Consider the following 24804-nt stretch of genomic DNA (forward strand, 5'->3'; position numbering starts at 1 on the left):
CCCTCCTAAAAGAGGCTAAAAATTTGAATGTGTCTTATATTCTGAATGTAGCTTTTTCTCAGCTTTTTCCCCCCAGCCCTAACCAGGTGCTAATGATCTCCCCAGCTCTTCCTGGCTTAGAAACATAGAAACATAGAAGACTGATGGCAGAAAAAGACCTCATGGTCCATCTAGTCTGCCCTTATACTATTTCTTGTATTTTATCTTAGGATGGATATATGTTTATTCCAGTGTTTAAATTCATTTACTGTGGAATTACCGACCACGTCTGCTGGAAGTTTGTTCCAAGCATCTACTACTCTTTCAGTAAAATAATATTTTCTCACATTACTTCTAATCTTTCCCCCAACTAACTTCAGATTGTGCCCCCTTGTTCTTCTGTTCACTTTCCTATTAAAAACACTTCCCTCCTGGACCTTATTTAACCCTTTAACATATTTAAATGTTTCGATCATGTCCCCCCTTTTTCTTCTGTCCTCCAGACTATACAGATTGAGTTCATTAAGTCTTTACTGATACGTTTTATGCTTAAGACCTTCCACCATTCTTGTAGCCCGTTCAATTTGGACCCGTTCAATTTTGTCAATATCTGTTTGTAGGTGAGGTCTCCAGAACTGAACACAGTATTCCAAATGTGGTCTCACCAGCACTCTATATAGTGGGATCATAATCTCCCTCTTCCTGCTTGTTATACCTCTAGCTATGCAGCCAAGCATCCTACTTGCTTTCCCTACCGCCTGACTGCACTGTTCAAAGCTTGTAGGCTTTGTTCATAGCTACTCTCTCTGAAAAAGGTTTTTTCCAGCCCTAATGAGGTATTAATGATCTCAGCTTGCAGAATTTTTTCATTGATACTCCCTCCAAATAAGTTTTTTTCCAGCCATAAGTCTTTGCAGGGTAGGACTGTATTAGCTTCTTTGTCAACTGCAGCTGTCCAAAAGTAGGATAATATGAGCGTGATCATTTGTGCCTCCAGTGGGAACTTATCTATTTATTTGGATTTATCTTCAGCTCAACTCCAATAGGACTCTGGTATTTCAGACAGATTTGTTTGATGATCGTACATTTTATTGTCTCAGCTTCCACAGAGAGTCAGAGAGGGAATCACGCCTCTAGCCTACAGCTTTGGAATTAATAAGCGGCAGACTTAAATGGCTTGAACACGGTCCACCTGAGGGGATGCCTGGTGGCCTTTATGGTTGGGCAGCCTGGAGAGAGAAGCCTTCTCTCCGCTGCACCATCTTTAAAGATAGGAGGAGAACATTGATCTGGAGGCCATTCTCAGTAATTGACACTCCACATTTCTGGAATGAAAGGATCAAACAGAGCTCTCCATTTCTCTCTCTCCCGCTGCGGTCTTCTTTCTTGAAATGCAGAGTGCTGAGGGCAGGTGCTGAGTTCTCTTCAGGGCAATAGACACGGATTGGTTTTTCAACAAGAAAAACAACTTTTATTGAAGCTTCTGCAGGACTTACAAATTCTCAACATCTTTGTAGGTTTTGTAGCAGGTTCTGGGGATCCCCCCCCCTCTCCTTCTCTGTCAATCTGATATGAATATTTTAAAAGTTTTTTTTAATTTTTCTCCTGTCTCCATATATACCTTAAGAATATAGCAATACAATAAATAAATAAATAAATAAATAAATACTGTATACATTTTCCAATCAATCAAATGTCAATAGCCTAATCTTACACCTAGTCTTGCTGTTATTCATCAGCCCGTTTATCTTTTTCTTCAAAGTCCCCGCTCTCCATCTCCTTCTCCCCTACCTCCCTTCTTACTCCTTCTCTCCCCCTTCCCCCTTCCCTTTCCTTCGTTCCGCTTTCCCTTCTAAACCCTTCCCTGAATGATTTTAATTCTAATACATATAGTTGGGGGAAAGATCAAGGGCAACATGAGAAAATATTATTTTACTGAAAGAGTAGTAGATCCTTGGAACAAACTTCCAGCAGACGTGGTCGGTAAATCCACAGTAACCGAATTTAAACATGCCTGGGATAAACATATATCCATTGTAAAATAAAATACAGGAAATAGTATAAGGGCAGACTAGATGGACCATGAGGTCTTTTTCTGCCGTCAGTCTTCTATGTTTCTATGTTTCTATATTATATTTAACAAACTGAATCTGATATGCATATTGAAGAAATCCACTCCAGTTTTAAATGTTGGTTTGAATGGATTATTTATTTATTTATTTGTTTGTTTGTTTTGTCAAGCATGTATGAGAAAACAAGTATAAGTAGAAACATAACATATAAACATATAACTACAAACATGTATAAATTAGTAGGAATAAATGAGCCAGGGTGGCGCAGCAGGTAGAGTGCTGTACTGCAGGCCACTGAAGCTGACTGTAGATCTGAAGGTCATTGGTTCAAATATCATCACCGGCTCAAGATTGACTCACCCTTCCACCCTTCCGAGGTGGGCAAAATGATGACCCGGATTGTGGGGGCAATACACTGGCTCTGTTAAAAAGTGCTATTGCTAACATGCTGTAAGCTGCCCTGAGTCTAAAGAGAAGGGCGGCATAAAAATTGAATGAATGAATGAATGAATGAATGAATGAATGAATGAATGAATGAATGAATGAATAAATGGGATGGTAATCACGCTGGTGCGCTTATGCACGCTCCCTTAACAGATCTCTTAGGAATAGGGTGAGGTCCAAGGTAGACACTTTAAGATTGAAGTTATGGGGGTTCGAGGATATAACAACTGAGTCAGGTAAACCATTCCCGGCATGGACCACTCTGTTGCTGAAGTTGTATTTTATTATTTATTTATTTATGACCTCACCTACAAAAAGATATTGATAAAATTGAACGGGTCCAAAGACGGGCTACCAAAATGGTGGAAGGTCTTAAGCATAAAACGTATCAGGAAAGACTTAATGAACTCAATCTGTATAGTCTGGAGGAAAGAAGAGAAAGGGGGAACATGATCGAAACATTTAAATATGTTAAAGGGTTAAATAAGGTTCAGGAGGGAGGTATTTTTAATAGGAAAGTGAACACAAGAACAAGGGGGCACAATCTGAGGTTAGTTGGGGGAAAGATCAGAAGCAACGTGAGAAAATATTATTTTACCGAAAGAGTAGTAGATGCTTGGAACAAACTTCCGCAGACGTGGTTGGTAAATCCCCAGTAACTGAATTTAAACATGCCAGGGATAAACATATATCCATTCTAAGATAAAATACAGGAAATAGTATAAGGGCAGACTAGCTGGACCATGAGGTCTTTTTCTGCCGTCAGTCTTCTATGTTTCTATATGCTGCCCCACTCCGAGGACTCGATTTTCTGCAATCGAGTTTGTAGTGGTTTTCTGTAAGTTTATATCTATTGTTTGCACAGGTATTATTGCGGTTGAAACTAAAGCTGTCATTGACAGGTAGGACATTGTAGCAGATAATTTTGTGTACAAAGTTTAGGTCAGACCATAGGTGGCATAGTTTTAGGTCAGTGATGACGAACCTATGGTATGCGTCCCACGCAAGGTGTTGCCTTATATCAGCTCCAGTGTGTGTGCACATGCTGGCCAGCTGATTTTTGGTCTTAGGGAAAGTTCCCCCCCCCCCCAGGCTTCAGGAGGCTTCCCTGAATCCTCTGGAGTAGAAAAAATGGCGCAAAGGGCAAACCGGAAGTCTATTTTTCTGAACTTCCGGTTTGCCTGTTGGACCATTTTTTGCACTCTGGAGGCTTCAGGGAAGCCTGAGGGTGAAAAATGGCCCAATAGAAGGACGCATGTGCAGGGATGTGAGCATACACAGAATAGAATACAATAGAGTAGAGTAGAGTAGAGTAGAGTAGAGTAGAGTAGAATAGAATAGAATAGAATAGAATAGAATAGAATAGAATTTTATTGGCCAAGTGTGATTGGACACACAAGGAATTTGTCTTGGTGCATATGGTCTCAGTGTACATAAAAGAAAAAGATACATTTGTCAAGAATCATGTGGTACAACACGATTGTCACAGGGGTCAAATAAGCAATGAGGAAACAATCAATATTAATAAAAATCTTAGGATACAAGCAACAAGTTACAGTCATACAGTCCTAAGTGGGAGGAAAAGGATGATAGGAATGATGAGAAAAAACTAGTAGAAATAGAAGTGCAGATTTAGCAAAAAGTCTGACAGTGTTGAGGGAATTATTTGTTTAGTACAGTGATGGCATTCGGGGGAAAACTGTTCTTGTGTCTAGTTGTCTTGGTGTGCAGTGCTCTATAGTGTCGTTTTGAGGGTAGGAGTTGGAACAGTTTATGTCCAGGATGCGAGGGGTCAGTAAATGCACCAGTGTGGTGCATGTGGGGAGGGTTGTATGTTGGCAGACACACACATTCCCATTTTTGGCACGCAAGAAAAAGGTTCGCCATCACTGTTCTAGGTTGTCCAGGCCCCAAATTTCAAACTTGGTGGTATAGGGTATTCTATTGCAAGAAGAGGAGTGGAGTACTCTTCTCGGGAAATATCGCTGGATTTGTTCAATTGTATTAGTGTCCAATATACAGTGTGGATTCCAAGCAGACGAGCTGTATTCGAGAATTGGTCTATCAAAGGTTTTGTATGCCCTAGTTTGTAGTACTATGTTACTGGAGAAGAAGCTTCGCAAAATTAGAATTAATTTTAATTAACAATTCTTAATGCCTTTTTGGCAATGCTGTTACAGTGAGCTTTGGGGCTTAGATCTTTTGAAATAAGCATTCCTAGGTCCTGGACAGTGTTAGGATCATCTCCCTTCACTTTTTATGCTTGCGTCAAGCTGCATGGGCTATGAAACTGCTTAATATAAGGAGCTGACTAGCGACTTACTTTACTATAGGTAATTCTTCACTTGCAACCACTGACTTAGTGACCATTACAACCACATTGAAAAAAGGGACTTACGACTGTTTTTCAGAATTACAACGATTGCAACATCTCCATGGTCACGTGACCGAAATTAAGCTGCTTGGCAAAGAGCATTACTGTATGTTGAAAATGGTTGCAGTCAGTGAAGGGCTACCAAAATTTTTACTACTACACTGTGGGCGTGGCTTATGCATTTTCTTTCAACATCTTTCAGTGCAAATTGGGTCCTCTGGGGTGGAGTTCCATTTTTGCTACCCCACTGCGTTCCCAACACCCATCCAGGCAGTAGCCCACCCCTGGTTGCAGTGTCCTGAGTCACATGATCACTTTTTGTGACCTTCTGACAAGCAAAGTCAATGGGGAAGCCGGATTCATTTAACAACTGCCTTACTAGCTTAACAAAGCTGTAAATTCAATTAGCGATCGTGGCAACAACAAAAAAAGTTGTAAAATGGGGCAAAACTCAATTAACAGAAAGTTTGGGTTCAGTTGCGGTTGTAAGTCGTGGTTGTAATTAATTAGTCAGATGCTCACGCAACTACAGGACACCAAGATCATATGCTGCAACATTCTACCTGTCAATGACTACTTCAGCTTAAATCGCAACAACACAAGAGCACGCAAGAGATTCAAATTTAATATTAACCGCTCCAAACTTGACTGTAAAAAATATGACTTCAGCAATTGAGTTTTCGAAGCATGGAACCCATTACCTGACTTAGTAGTGTCAACCCCTAACCCCCAACATTTTCTCCTTAGACTATCCATGATTGACCTCTCCAGGTTCCTAAGAGGTCAGTAAGGGGCGTGCATACGTGCACTAGTGTGCCTTCTGTTCTGTCCAATTGTCTCTCCTTTATCTCCTTTATCTTTTGTTCCTTTCATATATCTTCTCCTCTATTTTTATATCTTTTCTTCTATCCTTTTCTTTATATATATATTACTACTTGTCTATTCTCTTCAATGTGTATTGTGTATTGGATAAAATAAAATAAAGAAATAAAATAAAATAAAATAAAATAAATAGCCAATGGTGCTCTGCATCTTTATTTGTTTGTTGGGTGGTTTAGGGTAGGGAATTTGTGGTGGGTGGGACATGTTTTTTGGGATTGTTATGTGTGATGGGACTGGTCTTTAGGCGTCATGTAAATTTCATTGTATGGGTATACTGTGTATATACATACAATGAAAGTAAAGTAAAGTAAGTAAAGTAACGGAAAGGAAATGAAAGGAAAGTTTGTTGATTAAATTTCTATGACACCCATGTCTCAACCAAGCAACTTTCAATATAAATAACGGAACAAAACAATTACACGATTAAAACATCAAACATTAAAAGCGGAAACATTACAATTAATATTAAAATGGAAAAGCTAATCTTCAACTAGTCTAGCTTCCTTGCAATAAATTTAAAGGGTTCGCCCTATCACATTCACAATGTTGCTGTTACGTTTTAGTTTTATTATGGCTCTTTTTGACCCAGAGGTCAAGGAAGATATTGCCAAGCTATCGTGTTTAAACTGTTCTATGTACATTATAAATGCATATTTATTAGGGCGTTTTCTATTAAAGTAAATAAAGACACTCAGAAAAGAGGAAAGCAAATGCCATCTCATATTTAGTTTTTAATCTTGCCTCACAGGGAAAGAGTCCAATGGATGATAGTTTTACACTTTAATTCACTGCAAGGAATTTTTCATTGGTGCATATGTTCACGGTGAACATAAAAGAAAAGATACATTTATCATGAATCATGAGGTAAAATACTTAGATTGCCATAGGGTGCAAATCAGGAAACAATATTAATATAAATCGTAAGGATACAAGCAACAAGTTATGGTCATAAAGTCACGAGTGAGAGGAGATGGGCGATGAGAAGACCAATAGTAATAGTAATGCAGCCTTAGTGAATAGTTTGACAGTGGTGAGGAAATTACTTGTTTAACAGAGTGATGGCATCCGGAGAAAAAAAATGTCCTTATAGCTAGTTGTCTTAGTGTACAGTGCTCTATAGCAGTGTTTTTCAACCAGTGTGCCGTGGCACACTAGTGTGCCGCAAGACATGGTCAGGTGTGCCGTGAAGCTCAGAGAGAGAAAGAAAGCAAGAGAGAGAGAAAGAAAGCAAGAGAGAAAGAGAGAAAGAAAGCAAGAGAGAAAGAGAACAAGAGAGAGAGAAAGAAAGCAAGAGAGAGAGAAAGAGAACAAGAAAAAGAAAGCAAGAGAGAGAGAGCAAGAGAGAGAAAGAAAGCAAGAGAGAGAGAGAAACAGAGGGAGGGAAGGAGAGAGAGAGAAAGACATGGAGGGAGGGAGAGAGAGAGCAAAAAGAGAGGAAGGAAGGAAGAGAAAGAAAGAGGGATGGAGAGAGAGAGAAAGAAAGGGAGAGAAAGAGGGAGAGAGAAATAATGCAAAAGGGAGGAAGAGAGAGATAATTTTTTTGTCCAAACTTTTTTTAGCACCCCCCCCCCCGCTCAATGTGCCCCAGGGTTTCGTAAATGCAAAACATGTGCTGTGGCTCAAAAAAGGTTGAAAGTCACTGCTCTATAGCATCGTTTTGAGGAGTTGAAACAATTAGTGTCTAGGATGCGAGGGGTCTGTAAATATTTTTAGGGAAAACTATTGCCAGATTCTGGCATAAACAGTGCATCTATTTCTCTAGTAGTTGGCTATGATTGGTAGTTTGTTTATGTCGCACCTTTATTGTTTTTACCAATAACTCAGGAAGGTGAATCTAGTTAATACTCCTTCCTCCTGCTTTTTTCCCTACAACAAGAAGGGGAGAGAGAGGGAGGGAGGGAGAGAGAGAGATGGAGAGGGAGGGAGGGAGGGAGAGAGAGAGAGAGAGAGAGGGAGAGGGAGAGAGAGAGAGAGAGAGACTGGCCCAAACTCACCCAGCCAGCTTTCATGCTTAAGGCAATCTGAAAGCTCAGATATAAACAATAATCATTACCAGTAGCTGCGAAATAACTTACATATTCAGGAAATAAAGCTACGATGAAGAAAGAATTGCAGAGTCCTTAACCTTCATTCCACAGGGTAATTAATCTGGGGTGAGTGTTTCAAGAACAGGGTGTGTAGAAAAGAAAAAAATGTCTCTCCTACAGCAAGAATTCAGGAGGAATCCAATGAAGCAGATTTTAATAGGTTCATTTACTTTGGTGACTATTTCCTGCTCAATGGTCATGCAATTGTTTTTAGACAGAATCTCGATCTACCAGTTCACATTGTTGCTTTTACAGTTCTGCATCTACCAGAAGACACCTGGATGAATTACAAGAGAATGACAGCCATTTTTGGTGCGCCTTTATTTAACAACAGCAGTTCGTCCTAGTTATAAGTCCTGCCTGACAATGACTACTTCAGCTTTAACCACAACAACACAAGAGCACACAGCAGATTCAAACTAAATATTAAGCGCTCCAAACTTGACTGTAAAAAATACGACTTTAGTAATCGAAGCATGGAACTCATTACCGGACTCCGTAGTATCATCCCCTAACCCCCAACATTTTACCCTTAGACTATCCATGGTTGACCTCTCCAGATTCCTAAGAGGTCAGTAAGGGGCGCGCATAAGCACACTAGCGTGCCTTCCATCCCCTGTCCTATTGTCTCTCCTATATCTCCTATATCTTTTCTTCTATTCTTTCTCTGATATATTTTACTACGAGTATATCCTCTATAACCTTCATTGTGTATAGGACAAAATAAATAAATTAAATAAATAAATTAAAGTTTCTTTTTTTATTAAATAAAGTTTATTAAATAACTGGGGGGGAAATGGGGGGAAAAGAGGGGGGCACATAAAATCAAAAGGGTAGGGGTATTGTTACATGATATTACATTTCAAAGTTGTATATCTTAAGCTGTAAAAAATTCACTGTTTTGATCATTAGTATTTGTATCTTATTACTATTAATAATAATATATATCTTGTTATCCATTTGTATTTCTTATCATATTAATTGAAACATATAAAGATAATAAATGATAGTAAATAGAATAAAAGGAGTCATTTGTAAAAAGGAAAGAAGACGAAGAAACGTTGAAGTTGTATAAAGTAATTAAGGAAAGAAGAAGTATAAATAGTGAAGGGGTTAAATAAATAAGGGGGCATCAGTAAGGGGCGTGCATAAGCGCACTAGCGTGCCTTCCATCCCCTGTCCTTTTGTCTCTCCTATATCTCCTATATCTTTTCTTCTATTCTTTCATTGATATATTTTATTTCTATATCTTCTATTCTTTCTCTGATATATTATACTACGAGTATATCCTCTATAACCTTCATTGTGTATTGGACAAAATAAATAAATAAATTAAAGTTTCAAGTCTTAGCATACTATAGCGTAAATGGCTGTATCTTTTTGAACAAACAAGGCATAGTAAAATCCAAACCAGCGAGTTCTCGCTGTAAACGAAGTGATACCTATTGTCCTGGCCCTTTTCAGAGTAGCTCACTCTAGCACAGCTGCTTGTTTCTGCTCCTTAGCTAGTGAGGTTGTGCTTTACCCTATCAAGCAGATCAACAGCATTTTTTACACTGGGAACTAAGCCAGCATTCAGGTTTCATTCCATAGCCAGTAACTGCCAGGTTAGATAATCCAAGATGTAACTTCTACCACGTGATTCTTGACAAATATATCTTTTTCTTTTATTTATTTATTTATTTATTTATTTGTTTGTTTGTTTGTTTGTTTATTTATTTATTTATTCAATTTTTATGTTTTATGTACATTGAGAACATGTGCACCAGTACAAATTTCTTGTGTGTCCAATTACACTTGGCCAATAAATAATTCTATTCTATTCTATTCTATTCTAAGTTTTATGCCTTATAAGTTCAGGATGAGATGAAGAACTCAGGGGTGGTGGTTGGTGGCCGCTCCTCCATTATTATGATTATTTATTTGTTTGTTTGTTTATTTATTTGATATGTATGCCGCCCCTCTCCGTAGACTCGGGCAGACCCCCCAGCTTACAGACGCTTTAGTCCATCCGTCCATCCACCCAACCGTCCATCTATCCATCCATCCGTCTACCCAATTCCCTCAATCGTGGATGCTGATATTCATTCAGTTGTGTTCAACTCTTGGGGATGAGCCATGGCGTCAGGCCGAAGTCAATGTTGACTTGGAAACTTGGGCCTGCCACACTTCATGCTTTAGAATGTATTTTTGCTGTGGGAATTTGTGAGGGGATGTGGGACTGAAACATAGAAACATAGAAGACTGACGGCAGAAAAAGACCCCATGGTCCATCCAGTCTGCCCTTATACTTTTCCCTGTATTTTAGCTTAGGATGGATATACAGTATGTTTATCCCAGGCATGTTTAAATTCAGTTACTGTGGATTTGCCAACCATGTCTGCTGTAAGTTTGTTCCAAGCAACTAATACTGGATGTAGAGATGTAGCCATAACAAATTCCTTCTAGACTCTCAAGGTCATCCTTTGTTCAGAATCTGCCCAGAAGCTGATGAGAGTAGTGGACATGTTGTCAATGTGATGAACTTGTAGCATAAATTCAGGTTTCTCACAGATGAGCCAAGATGATTCTGTTAATAAATTGGAACTTTGAGGAATGCTGTGCCCCAGACTCTGATTTAATTTCAGATGCTATTTGGAACCCTGACACATGATGGCACAGTGTTTGGAATGCAATACTATTGTTAAATAAAGGCTACTTCAGCTGACTGCTAGCTCCAGTTTGGCAGTTCAAATCTCACCGGCTCAAGGTTAACTCAGCCTTCCATAGAAACATAGAAACATAGAAGTCTGACGGCAGAAAAAGACCTCATGGTCCATCTAGTCTGCCCTTATACTATTTTCTGTATTTTATCTTAGGATGGATATATGTTTATCCCAGGCATGTTTAAATTCAGTTACTGTGGATTTATCTACCACATCTGCTGGAAGTTTGTTCCAAGGATCTACTACTCTTTCAGTAAAATAATATTTTCTCATGTTGCTTTTGATCTTTCCCCCAACTAACTTCAGATTGTGTCCCCTTGTTCTTGTGTTCACTTTCCTATTAAAAACACTTCCCTCCTGGACCTTATTTAACCCTTTAATATATTTAAATGTTTCAATCATGTCCCCCCTTTTCCTTCTGTCCTCCAGACTATACAGATTGAGTTCATTAAGTCTTTCCTGATACGTTTTATGCTTAAGACCTTCCACCATTCTTGTAGCCCGTCTTTGGACCCGTTCAATTTTGTCAATATCTTTTTGTAGGTGAGGTCTCCAGAACTGAACACAGTATTCCAAATGTGGTCTCACCAGCATTCTATATAGCGGGATCATAATCTCCCTCTTCCTGCTTGTTATACCTCTAGCTATGCAGCCAAGCATCCTACTTGCTTTCCCTACCGCCTGACTGCACTGTTCACCCATTTTGAGACTGTCAGAAATCACTACCCCTAAATCCTTTTCTTCTGAAGTATTTGCTAGCACAGAACTGCCAATACAATACAGTACTCAGATTGAGGATTCCTTTTCCCCAAGTGCATTATTTTACATTTGGAAACATTAAACTGCAGTTTCCATTGCTTTGACCATTTATCTAGTAAAGCTAAATAATTTACCATATTACAGACGCCTCCACTTTTTGAGGTGGGTAAAATGAAGACCCAGATTGTTGGGGGCCATATGCTGACTCGGTAAACCACTTAGAGAGGGCTGTAAAGTACTGTGAAGCACTATATAAGTCTAAATGCTATTGCTGTTGCTATTCTAAGGGCCGGGTCTCTCCATATTTTACGATCTTGCATTATTACTTCTTTGAGTTTCTCAATGTCTGCCTGTCTATGACGGTGTTTGGCCCTCATGTTCTTTGGTACCCGATTTCCTTTTACTACTAACTCTACCAAACATAATTGCTTTTCTCCAGTGAATTCCTTTGCATATCATTGCCAAAATAGATGAGACACAATTTTGTGATTTCCCTCCCCACTTCCTAATTGGAATTATGATTATAGCTTTTGGTTCATTGTTCTCCTAAAATGGTAATTAAGAGAGTGGGCTTCACTTTGCTTTCTCAACCTCATCCCCTCTAGATGTGCTGGGAATTATGGGATCTGAATCCCCCACACTTCTGAAGAGGACAAGTTTGGGGAAAGCCAAGGGCAATTTTCTGAGTTTTGCTTCCTGCAGAAACAACCTCATGAAACATAATCTAGAACAAATAACACCATTATTCTTATTTGCTTTGTTGCATTTCCTTGTTCTGCTCTCTCCTTTCTCTTCTGCTAGTGAGGCTGCACCCTTCCAAGGTCAGACATCCCAATCAGTTCCCATGGATTCTTCATGTCCCACCCACCCATTCACTCTCTGAAGAACAGTGTATCAAGCCCCTTGGCCCAAAGGGGAAGATGGGAGTTAGCATTAGCATTTAGACCAGTGGTTCCCAACCTTTCTAATGCCACGACCCCTTAATACGGTTCCTCATGTTGTGGTGACCCCCAACCATAAGTCTAGCGTCAATTCTCCCAACAGAGCTTTAAGCTGATTGGCAGGAAGGTCGGAAGGACACATCCACTGTAAACACCTGATTGGAAATTTGTCTTTTCTGATGATGTTAGGTGACCCCTGGGAAATGGTCATTCGATCCCCAAAGGGGTCCTGACCCCCAGGTTGAGAACCACTGATTTAGACTTATATAGAAACATAGAAGACTGACGGCAGAAAAAGACCTCATGGTCCATCTAGTCTGCTCTTATACTATTTTCTGTATTTTATCTTAGGATGGATATATGTTTATCCCAGGCATGTTTAAATTCAGTTACTGTGGATTTACCAACCACATCTGCTGGAAGTTTGTTCCAATGATCTACTACTCTTTCAATAAAATAATATTTTCTCACGTTGCTTTTGATCTTTCCCCCAACTAACTTCAGATTGTGTCCCCTTGTTCTTATGCTCACTTTCCTATTAAAAACACTTCCCTCCTGGACCTTATTTAACCCTTTAACATATTTAAATGTTTCAATCATGTCCCCCCTTTTCCTTCTGTCCTCCAGACTATACAGATTGAGTTCATTAAGTCTTTCCTGATCAGTTTTATGCTTAAGACCTTCCACCATTCTTGTAGCCCGTCTTGGACCCGTTCAATTTTGTCAATATCTTTTTGTAGGTGAGGTCTCCAGAACTGAACACGTATTCCAAATGTGGTCTCACCAGCGCTCTATATAAGGGGATCACAATCTCCCTCTTCCTGCTTGTTATACCTCTAGCTATGCAGCCAAGCCTCCTACTTATTTTTCCTACCGCCTGACTGCACTGTTCACCCATTTTGAGACTGCCAGAAATCACTACCCCTAAATCCTTCTCTTCTGAAGTTTTTGTTAACACAGAACTGCCAATACAAACACAGAACTGCCAATACAATATACCATCTCACGGCGTTTTACAGCCCTCTTTAAGCTGTTTACAGAGTCAGCATATATTGCCCCCACCAATCTGGGTCTTCATTTTACGGACCTTGGAAGGATGGAAGGCTGAGTCAACCTTGAGCCTGGTGAGATTCGATCTGCCAAACTGCTGGCAGCTGGTGATCAGCAGAAGTAGCCTGCAGCACTGTACTCTAATCACTGCACCACCATGGCTCTTTGTTGTTTAAGTTGTTGGGTAATTGTTCCAAAACTACTTTAGAACAATCTGTTTTTAAGAAATCATTAATTTGAGAAGCATTTGGAAGACACAGTTTAAAATGCGCCCGAGGAAACCCAATGTACAACATTAAGAGAAACCATTTGGGAAAATTCACTAGTGATAATATACTGCTCAAAAAAACCAATAATAAATAAATAAATTTAAACAACACAATTTGACTCCAAGTAAATCAAACTTCTCTGAAATCAAATTGTCCACTTAGGAAGCAACACTGATTGACAATCAATTTCACATGTTGTCAACACATTCAACTTTGTACAGAACAAAGTATTCAATGAGACTATTTCATTCATTCAGATCAAGGATGTGTTCTTTGAATGTTCCCTTTATTTTTTTTGAGCAGTGTATAAACTAGTGGGAGATAGTTTTGCGGAAGTGGAGTCTGAAGTGTCACAACACTTACAAAAAAGGGGCTTAACCAAGTTGGAAGGGACCTTATAGGTCATCTAGTCCAACCTGCTGCCCAAGCAGGAGACTCTGCACCAGGAGTAGCCAAAGTTGGTTCTTCTATGACTTGTGAACTTCAACTCCCAGAATTCCTGAGCCAAACATGCTAGCTCAAGAATTCTGGGAGTTGAAGTCCACATATCATAGAAGAGCCAATTTTGCCAACTCTTGCCCTACACTATTTCTGACAAATGGCAATCCTATCTCTTCTCTACATGGGGCTCATATGCTCTCTACATGGGGCTACCTTTGAACAGTGTTTGGAAACTCCAGATCGTGCAGAACGTGGCCACAAGAGCTTTCATAGGGCTACCTAGATTTGACCACATCTCTCCAACACTCCACAGCCTGCACGGGCTGCCGATCAGTTTCCGGTCACAATTCAAAGTGTTGGTAATGACCTATAAAGCCCTACATGACATCGGACCAGAATACCTTCGGGACCGTCTTCTGCCGCACGAATCCCAGAGACTGATAAGGTCCCACAGAGTTGGCCTTCTCCGCTTCCCGTCGATTAAACAATGTCATCTGGCAGGCCCCAGGGGAAAAGCCTTCTCTGTGGCGGCCCCGGCCCTCTGGAATCCGCTCCCCCAAGAGATTAGAACCGCCCCCACCCTCCTTGCCTTTCGTAGGTTATTAAAGACCCATTTATGTCACCAGGCATGGGGGAACTGAGATATCCCCCAGGCTTATACAGTTTACGCATGCTATGATTGTGTTGTATGGTTCCAATGTTGGGTTTTAGAATGTTTTTAATATTAGATTTGTTACACTGTCACTATTTTGTTGTGAGCCGCCCTGAGTCTATGGAGAGGGGCGGCATACAAATCTAATTAATAATAATAATAATAATAATAATAATAATAATAATAATAATAACAACAACAACAACAACAACAACAACAATAGTTATTATTGTTGTTGTTATGATTATGATTATGATTATTATTGAAAGCTTCCAGTGACGAAGCTCTCACAATTTCTGAAAGCAAAGCTGTTCCATTGGTTGATAGCTCTCACTGTCAGAAAATTCCTCCTTATTTCCATGTTGAATCCCTCCTTGATCAGTTTCCATCCATTATTCCCTGCCTGGCCTTCAGGTGCCTTGGAAAATAACTTGACCTCCCTCTTCTCTGCGGCAGCCTCTCAAATTTTAGAACACTGCTATCATGTCTCCTCTGGTTCTTCTCTTCACTAGACTAACCATGCCCAGTTTCTTTAACTGTTCTCAATATGTTTTGGTCAGGGGTGGGTTCTGTATTCTCCCACTGCCGGTTCATGGTTTCCAAATCATATCAGCTGTTTTAGATTTCAAAACAAGGCATTTCAATTGCAAAATACTTTGCAATTAATTTTATCTAAGCCTGGTCTACAATATGTTCGGTTCATCATTCAGTTCAGCAATCTGATGTATGTTTTTTTTTTAAATCTATATGTTACTGATTGAATTACAATTAGCTCGAATTCTCACAACCTGGTCATCAGCTAAAGGGTTTCTCACAGCCCTCTCTAAGCAGTTTACAGAATCAGTATACTGTCCCCCATCAAACTGGGTCCTCATTTTACGCACCTCGGAAGGATGGAAGGCTGAGACATCCTTGAGCTGGTCAGGATTGAACTGCCAAACTGCTGGCAGCTGGCAGTCAACAATAGCAGCCTGCAGTCAACAACAGCAGCCTGCAGTACTGAATTCTAGCCACTAAATAGATAAACATATAAACAATGCAAGTATGTGCATATTCACACAGGTATGAATCTGGGCAGATCTGTAAGAATTAACCCAGGGCAAATTTAAGGTGTGTCTATTCCTTCTTCCCTTGGGGAAAGATAGAAACAGCCACCATTCTGCTCGGAGAGCTCTATCGGATGTTCAGAGGTGCTTAAATCCTGCAATCTGAGACATGATCGATCCAGCCTGCGCCATTTCATCTTGTACCTGTTGCCCTCCAGGAAATTGAGGAAAGCTCCTATCCAGCCTTGTCCGGGAGAAAATGCTCCTTGAAAATCTCAGAATGTAAGGCTTCAACTTGTTCGTGCAAAACTCTGTCCCTAAGATTCTCTCTATTTTACATCTTCTTAGGGCATGTTAAGCAAGTAGCCCCAAGGCTATGAATCACATGGTATCCAAAGTATAAATATTAATTTCAGAGCTTCCAAAATAATGTCTGGGCTGACCGAAGTGGCACAATGATGCAAAAGGTTCAGGGCTAATATTTCTTTCTAAGTTTGGGGAAGGAAGGTTGAGATGATTCATTTTTAAAATAACAATGTACAGTATAACCCGAAAGTAAATAAATTGTATTTTAAAGCCCTTCCTTCCTTCCGTCTTCACTCACTCACTCACTTACTCACTTCCTGTTCCTTCCTTCTTTTCTCCCTCATTCATTGTCCCTTCCTTCCCCCTTTCCATCCCTCATTGTTCCTCCCTCCCTGTTTCTTCCTCCCTCCCCCTTCCTTTCCTTTCCTCTTTCTTTCCTCCCTCATTGTCCCTCTCTCCTTCCTTCACTGACTCACTTGCTCACTGTTCTGTCTTCTTTCCTCCTCCTTCCTTCCATTCTCCCCTCTTTCCTTCCTTCCTCACTCATTCACTCCTGTTTCTTCCTTCTTTCCTCCATGTTCCTCCCTCCCTCCTTCCATTCCTTTCTTCTTTCCTCCCTCTCTCATTGTCCCTTCTTCCCTCCTTCACTCACTCACTCACTCACTCAGTCACTGTTCTTTCCTTTTCTTTTCCTTCCTTCCCTGCTTTTCCTTCCTTCCTTCCTTCCTTCCTTCTCTCATTTTCCTTCCTCCCTCTATTTCTCCATCCCTCCTTCCTTCCTTCCCCTCTCTGTCTCTTACTGCCTGATTCATCTTCCAGAAGAGGTCGTGACAGCTGTCAGCCTTGATAGCTTCAAGGCAGGATTAGACAGAGTCACGGATGCCAAGTGTATCAGTGGTTATTGAAATGGATGTCCATGTGCCGCCTCTATGTTGGTTGAGGCAGGCAGGATTCCCTTGAGTACCATTTGTTGGGGGTCAAGGGAAAGGGAGGGTCTTGCCTTCACTTTCTGCTGAAGATCCCCAAGGATAATTGGTGGGCCACTGTGTGACACAGAATGCTGGACTCGATGGGCTTTGGCCTGATTCAGCATGGCTCTTCTTATGTTCTTATATTGGAGAACCCCATTTATTTTCAGAAGGGGCACCCAATAGTCACAGAGAAAGGAAAAAGGCAGCTTAGGAATGTCTGCCAAGAAGACTTTAAAATGTCAAGTCGGTGCCAGGATGGTGTGACAGAAAGCATCCTCCTCCCTTTCGCTTTGTCATACATGTGGCAATGGTCAAGAAAAGGGAAATGGGGTTTCAATCATGCCATCATCCTGAGTTTGACATGTGCCCCCTCTCCACCATGGCTGATCTTACGTGGCCTGTATAACAACCCGTGGCCAATCTGGTTTTCCTGGGAAGCAATTAACATGAGATTAGACTTTGTTTTCTTCCCCCATGACTGCAGGTCTAATTTTAGACCAACCAGGAAAGGTGGCAAAGAATAAAATCAAGAAAAACAGGCAGAACTCTTGCCTAAGACACCGACAGAACGTTATAAAAGTAAATTATTACACCAATTTGAGCACTGACATTTCTAGTATTTTGCCCCTCAGTTCCTCAAGAACAGCTTCTGCTCCCTGCTGACTTTCATTTTTGCAATGTTACAGACTTCCTCATTTCTCATAGCCAAGATATTTTCTATGGCAAAAAGACCTCCAAAAAAGAGGATTACACCACTAATTCCTAGTACAATCAGAGTGTCAGCAAGATCAAATCTTGAAGGCGTTTGCTAAACACCTGACAGGTATTTTTTCTGGGTCCTTCGGTAACTAAAGTCAATTTACCCAAGGGACACCATAACAGTAGAATTTACGGGATCTAGGATTAGTAAAGTATTCAGAAGACTTAGTTACCTCGATGAGGAAGTGTCTTTGTTGCGTATGAGACCTAGTAACCGCACAGCCCATTTCTGAAATCATGAGGTAATTAGGGAAGGAATTTTGAGTTAGATCTCCTGGGTTTTCGTTTAGCAAAAGCTTTGTTTTGAAAAAAAATAATGACACTAAGGATCCTCCATTTTAGGAGGTCTTGAATCAGAGAATCAACTACTGGCAAGCCTCAATTTACAACAGTTCATTTAGTGACCATTCAAAGTTATTACGGCACTGGAAAAAGCAACATGACCATTTTTCAGCAGCACCCCCATAATCATGTAATCAAGATTCAGACGCTTGGCAATCGATTCATATTTATGACGGTTGCAATGTTCCAGGGTCAGTGGGGGTCACCTTTTGTGACCTTCTGAGAAGCCAAGTCAATGAGGAAGCTAGATTCACTTAACAACTGTGTTACAAACTAGTAAAAACTGTGGCTAGACAGGTTGTAAAATGGGGCAAAGCTTACTCAATAAATGTCTCGCTTAGCAACAAATGTTTTGGCCTAATTTGTGGTTGTAAGTCAGAGACTACCGGTAACTGAAGTAAAATATAGGTGTTGGATAGAAGTGTAAAAAGAACAAGAAACCAAAATATTGAAGACATGACTTCTCCTTTCTAGTAGATGTAAATGAAAGTTCAACTTTCACACTATATTTAAAATGTACATCCCATTTTTAAGGTATTCATTCATTCATTCATTCATTTATTGGATTTATATGTCGCCCCTCTCCGAAGACTTGTTGCAGCTTGCAACATATAGTATTTATAAATACTATCGTGTTTCCCTGAAAAATAAGACCCTGTCTTATATTTTTCTGAACCCTGAAATAAGCGCTTGGCCTTATTGCCATGCACATTAAAGCTTGATTGGGCTTATTATAAGGGGAGGTCTTATTTGGGGGGAAACAGGCTACTAATACACAAACCCATAAATTATGATTTCATATTTTGCACAAAAAGTCCAAAAGGGTCTTCCAATTGATATTAAATCCAAATGAAATTAAATTTCACAAATGAAGGTGAATATAAATGTCCTGAGATAATATGAAAGGATCCAATCTGGGTTGGTGGGTGGAACCAGAAATTATGTCGTCCAAGCACACGGTCAATTTTGCAGCTACTAAGATTGTTGAATTAGCAGGCACAAAAATAGCCAGGGAAGGGATTGAAGCCTAGGAAACAGGATCTTTGTCAGTCAACAGTGCTGATTTACTATCAGTCCAAGGATGGGCTGCCAAAATTTTTACTGCCACGCTGTGGGCGTGGCTTATTATGTGGGAATGACTTGATGGTCATGTGATCAGGTGGGAGTGGCTTGACAATCATGTGACTGGGGGGTGGCTTAAGGGTCATGTGACTGGGTGGGAGTGGCTTACTGACCAAGATAAATTTTCAAATAGGTGCTTGTACTTGATTAAATCACATTATTTGAATAGCCAAAAGAAGGAAAAAATGATAGACAGCATTATTTGTTGAGGAGCACAGTAATATTTTAAGCTTTTGTACTGAACTCACAAGGTTCGGTATGATAATAGATTAGGCAAGTAGCTCAATTTTCTTCAATTGCCATAAAAGTTCAGTTCTAGATGATCATTAAAATGATTAAAACGTTTATGGGTAAAACATACTTTAATTATTTCCTATTTTAAAAGTAATTAAGGATCATACTAAGGTACTAGAGAAGGAAGGATAATTAAAAAACTATTAAGTATTCAATAAATAGTGCATAAACGTACAACCCAACTGTGTCTACACACACACACACACACTCCTAAGGGTAGCAGCCCATTACTGCATCAGCCTATCAAGTACTTACAGGGCAAGGGCTGGGCAGTGCAAGCAAATGACAGATAATGACTTAAAAGCCAGCCATCAACAAACCCCAATCAACATCTAAAAGGCCACTTGCAACAGGCACTATAAATATAACACAACAAAACAGCACACACTCTGCTAGAGAGAAATTCCTTGAAGATAGGATCCAGCACAAGTCTGAAAGCAAAATGTTTGGTCCCGGTGACCCACCCAGATCAGATCCTGTGAAATTAAATTTAGTCAACATGTATTCTAATAACATGAGAAAATATTATTTTACTGAAAGAGTAGTAGATGCTTGGAACACACTTCCAGCAGACGTGGTTGGTAAATCCACAGTAACTGAATTTAAACATGCCTGGGATAAACATAGATCCATCCTAAGATAAAATACAAAAAATAGTATAAGGGCAGACTAGATGGATCATGAGGTCTTTTTCTGCCATCAGTCTTCTCTGTTTCTATGATATATCTACCCACACACATACATAACTACAGGTATGAATTGGCATTAAAAGGAGCTTTGCTTTCTGATACGTTTTTATGAAAGTCAACCCACCGAAGAGTTTAGCCCTGAAGGTTTCATTCTGATTGACAGAAAGGATCAAAGGCAGGTTGAAGACTCTTTCAGATATGGAACTCAAAATCCTTTTGCAAACCAGCAGCTATGTTCTGCTATGCAGAAGAAGTTTGGTCTAGTGGTTAAGATGCTGCTCTCGGAATCCAGGAGACTGTGAGTTCAAGTCCCATCTTAGGCATATAAACCAACTAGGTGACTTTGAGTGAGTCATTCTCTAACCCCAATTCATCTTGCTGGGTGGTTTGTTGTGGGGATAACAAGAGGAGGAAGTAGTATTAGGTGCATCGGTTAATTGAGTCATGGCAACTGGACCTCATTTTGAAATGTTTTCCTGCTTATCCCAGTAGCTGTGGTTGGAAAAAATGATACAACATATTGACTTGAAACCTGAAATATTATTCCTGGGGATTTAACCAGAAACCTATAGCAAAGAAAGTGCATATTTAATTACCCATGTAATAACTGCAGCTAGAATTGTATTTGCACAAAATTGGAAAAACGAAGAGATTCCTACAGAGGAGAATGTGATTAGGAAAGTATTAGAACGTGCAAAAATGAATAGGTTAACACTGGCAATTAAAGAGAAAGAACAAACCAAACATTATATAATATGCGAACTATTGTATCGCTGGTTAGAAGATAAATATGAAAACTAGAAAGAAAAGATGAGTGAAATATAGAAAATGAATTCATGTGTATTAAGTCAAGAAGAGGATTGTCATAGCATTAGATATGTTAAGCACTGGTATTAAGTTAAGAATAAGATAGAAACATAGAAACATAGAAGACTGGCGGCAGAAAAAGACCTCATGGTCCATCTAGTCTGCCCTTATACTATTTCCTGTATTTTATCTTACAATGGATATATGTTTATCCCAGGCATGTTTAAATTCAGTTACTGTGGATTTGCCAACCACGTCTGCTGGAAGTTTGTTCCAAGCATCTACTACTCTTTCAGTAAAATAATATTTTCTCATGTTGCTTTTGATCTTTCCCCCAACTAACTTCAGATTGTGTCCCCTTGTTCTTGTGTTCACTTTCCTATTAAAAACACTTCCCTCCTGAACCTTATTTAACCCTTTAACATATTTAAAATTTTGATCATGTCCCCCCTTTTCCTTCTGTCCTCCAGATAAAATAATGAATACGGCTCAAGATAAAATAAGGAATACAGCTGTAAACCTTAACTGTTATTGCACCAAATATTTGTACCCACACTGTTTAATGGAAGATGGATAGTTAGTATTAAAATAAAACAATTTTAAAAAAATACTTAGGGGGAAATCAGTTGCCATGATTCAACTTCCAGACAATTCTACCTGAATGAGTGAGACTCTTCATCGACTCGGATTAGGTATGTTTGCCACATTGAATAATTTATATACAATAATAAAGGTGGAATAGAATAGAATAGAATTTCTGTTTAGTCCAAAATTTCTGTTAAGTAAGACATTTCTTAAGTCTTACTTAACAAATGTCTTACTATTTGATTACTAATTTACTTACTCAAGCACTTAAGGGTAGAACAAGAAGCAATGAGTAGAAGCTGAACAAGGAGAGAAGTAACTTAGAACTAAGGAGCAATTCCCTGAGAGTTAGAACAATTAATCAGTAGAACACCTTGCCTCCCAAAGTTGTGAATACTCCAACACTGGAAGTTTTTAAGAAGATGTTGGATAACCATTTGTCTGAAGTAGTATAAGGTCTCCTGCCTAAACAGGGGATTGGACTAGAAGACCTCCAAGGTCCCTAACAACTCTGTTGTTGTTATCACAAAAGGTGATCCCATAACCTTGGAGCAAAGGTCATAAATATGAACTAGTTGCCAAGTATCCAAATTTTGATCACCTGACCACGGGGATGCTGCAATAGTTTGTAAGTGTGAAAAATGGTCATAAGTCACATTTTTCAGTAACAACGAAGGTCACTAAACAAACTGTTGAAAATCAAGGACTACCTGTACCGTGTAGTAGACTAAGAAACTAGTAACATTCTTAACATTAAAATTGTCTGTGGAAAACCCAGCAAAGAATAGCCAGATCACAACTGCTTCAAATGAATTTAAAATACTGATAATCCTCAACTTACAAAAAAGTTCATTTAGTGACTGTTCAAAGTTACAAAGTCACTGAAAAAAACTGACTTATGAGCATTTTTCACAGTTACAACCTTTGCAGCATGCACACAGTCATGCAATCAAAATTCAGACATTTGGCAAAGTGATTCATACTTACGACCGTCGCTTCAACCTTCTGAGAAGCAAAGTCAACGGAGAAGCCTGATTCCCCTTAACAGTCGGGTTACTAAATAACGTTGGTGATTCACTTTGCATCGGTGGCGAGAAAGGTCGTAAAATGGGGCAAATCGGGGCCCGATTCTGGTCGTTAAAATGTGGACCAGTTTGTAACAAAGGTATCAGCTAAGACAGAATTTACATTTACAGTTTCTCTTCTTTCCTGGCTGAATTCCAGAGTTTCTTGCCAGCACAACCAGGAATTAAAACAGGAGGTGTGTCCACCCACAAGTGTGAAGAGATCTAGCAAAAGCTGGCAGCGGCTCCGCTGTCCATTTTCCCACAACAGCTCCAACTTCAAACTGAACTTTTCTTTCTTTCTTTCTTTCTTTCTTTCCTTTCTTCCTTCCTTTCCTCTTTCTTTCTTTTTCTTTCTTTCCTGCCTGCTCTTTTTCTTTCATTCTTTATTCTTTCATTTTTTATTCTTTCTTTCTTCTCTTCTCTTTTCTCCCCTTTTTCTTTTTCCTTATTCTTTCATTCTTTCCTTATTCTTTCATTCTTTCCTTATTCTTTCATTCTTTCCTTATTCTTTCATTCTTTATTCTTGTATTCTTTATTTTCATTCTTTCTTTCCTTTATTTGTTTCTTCTTTCATTCTTTCTTTTTCCTTCTTTCCTTCTCTTTTTCTTTCAATCTTTATTCTTTCGTTCTTTCTTTCTCTTTATTCTTTCTTTCTTCTCTTTTCTTTCTTTTCTTCTTTCTTCTCTATCTTTTTTCTTTATTCTTTTCTTCTTTCTTTCGTCTTTCTTTTTTATTTCTTCCTTCCTTCCTACCTTCTCTCTCTCTCTCTCTCTCTCTCTTCCTTTCTCTTTCCTCAATCCCCCCGGGTCCAAAGATCCCCTTTCCTCTTGCTCGCCCTTTTCACACGCCACGCAACGGGTCTTAAAAGTGTAGGGAAAAAGGCGGAAGGGGGAGGAAGCAAGAGGTGGGATCTGCTCCAACCACTGGACTTTCCAGCCTCAAACCCACTTTTTCCCCCTAAATCCCCCACTTCCCAAAAGCCGCGATCCACCGCGGGGACTCACCATACTGGTTGGAAGAAGCCTCGTTCTCTGTTTTCTTTTTGCCTCCCATGTCGAAGCCGGAGAAGGCGGCTTTCCCCCTGCGACCCTGAGCAGACCCGGGAGTGATGGAAGACAAGCGAGCGGAGAAGTCTCCAAACGGGGCGATTCTGAGCTGAAACCTGTTGCTTGGCAGTGCTCCGCCCACGCTGACGTCACCGCGGCCCCGCCTCCCGCCGAGCCACACACCTGCGGGCTTATTCTTACCTGCCGATCGCCGCGGTCACGCCCCCTGCCGGTCAAGGGCGCTTTAACCCCTTCAGCGCCGGCGCCTCGGAGCTGTTCTCCTCGCTTTGCAACACCCCCCCCCCCCCGCCCCAGCCCACCTTAGGTTCAGGTCAGGACGAACCAGCTTGACTTTTCAGGGTATCGAAGAACCTGGTTAGAATGGAATGGAATGGAGTGGGATGGGATGGAATAGAATAGAATTCTTTATTGGCCAAGTGTGATTGGACATACAAGGAATTTGTCTTTGTTGCATATGCTCTCAGTGTACATAAAAGAAAAGATACATTTGTCAAGAATCATGAGGTGCAATACTTAATGATTGTTTTAGGGTACAAATAAGCAATCAGGAAACAATATTGATATAAATTGTTTACTTTTTACTTTTTTATTTTTATACAATAAAAACATTACAATGACAAACAAAACAAACAAACGTAAATATACAAACAAACAGTCCAAACAAAACAAAAAAACCCATATAACAAACATTTGGGAAATTACTCTCCTAACTCATTTGAAGTTTTCAATCGGGGAATTCTTTGTCCTCTTTTCTTAATTATTAATATTTGTATTATTATATTATTGCTTTGCTTTTTTGGGGGGGGGTATTTTTTCCTTAAATTTATGTATCTTTTACTCTTTCCTCAAGCCAATCATAAAAGTTTCCCCATGTCTTATAATATTCTGAATCTTCTTTCCATTCTAATTTTTTTGACAGCGTGTCCATCTCTGCACAGTCCATTAACCTTTTAAATATCATCCCTTCTTCCAGTATTTTATCAGATTTCCATTGCTGTGCATATACTATCCTTGCAGCTGTCAAAATGTGAATAGTCAAGTACCTTATTTCTTTTTAAACTTTCAATATTATTAATATTAATATAAATTGTAAG

At 39.7% G+C, this 24804-nt stretch overlaps 1 protein-coding gene across 2 annotated transcripts in view; it reads right to left on the reverse strand.

Annotated features, from left to right (window-relative positions):
• The window catches only part of SLC44A4 (solute carrier family 44 member 4), a 78986-nt gene extending 55131 nt beyond the window's left edge, over window positions 1-23855 (reverse strand). The window contains exon 1 of one of the 2 annotated variants that reach the window (XM_070737687.1): window positions 23648-23855. In XM_070737687.1, the coding sequence (XP_070593788.1) occupies window positions 23648-23696 (49 nt within the window). In that variant the 5' untranslated portion in view covers window positions 23697-23855. The remainder of the gene's footprint in view (window positions 1-23647) is intronic. The other variant, XM_070737688.1, reaches the window with a different exon arrangement.
• Between the last annotated feature and the right edge of the window lie 949 nt (window positions 23856-24804).

The sequence above is a fragment of the Erythrolamprus reginae genome, chromosome 2 (assembly GCF_031021105.1).
Source record: "Erythrolamprus reginae isolate rEryReg1 chromosome 2, rEryReg1.hap1, whole genome shotgun sequence".
Classification (NCBI taxonomy): Eukaryota; Metazoa; Chordata; class Lepidosauria; order Squamata; family Dipsadidae; genus Erythrolamprus; species Erythrolamprus reginae.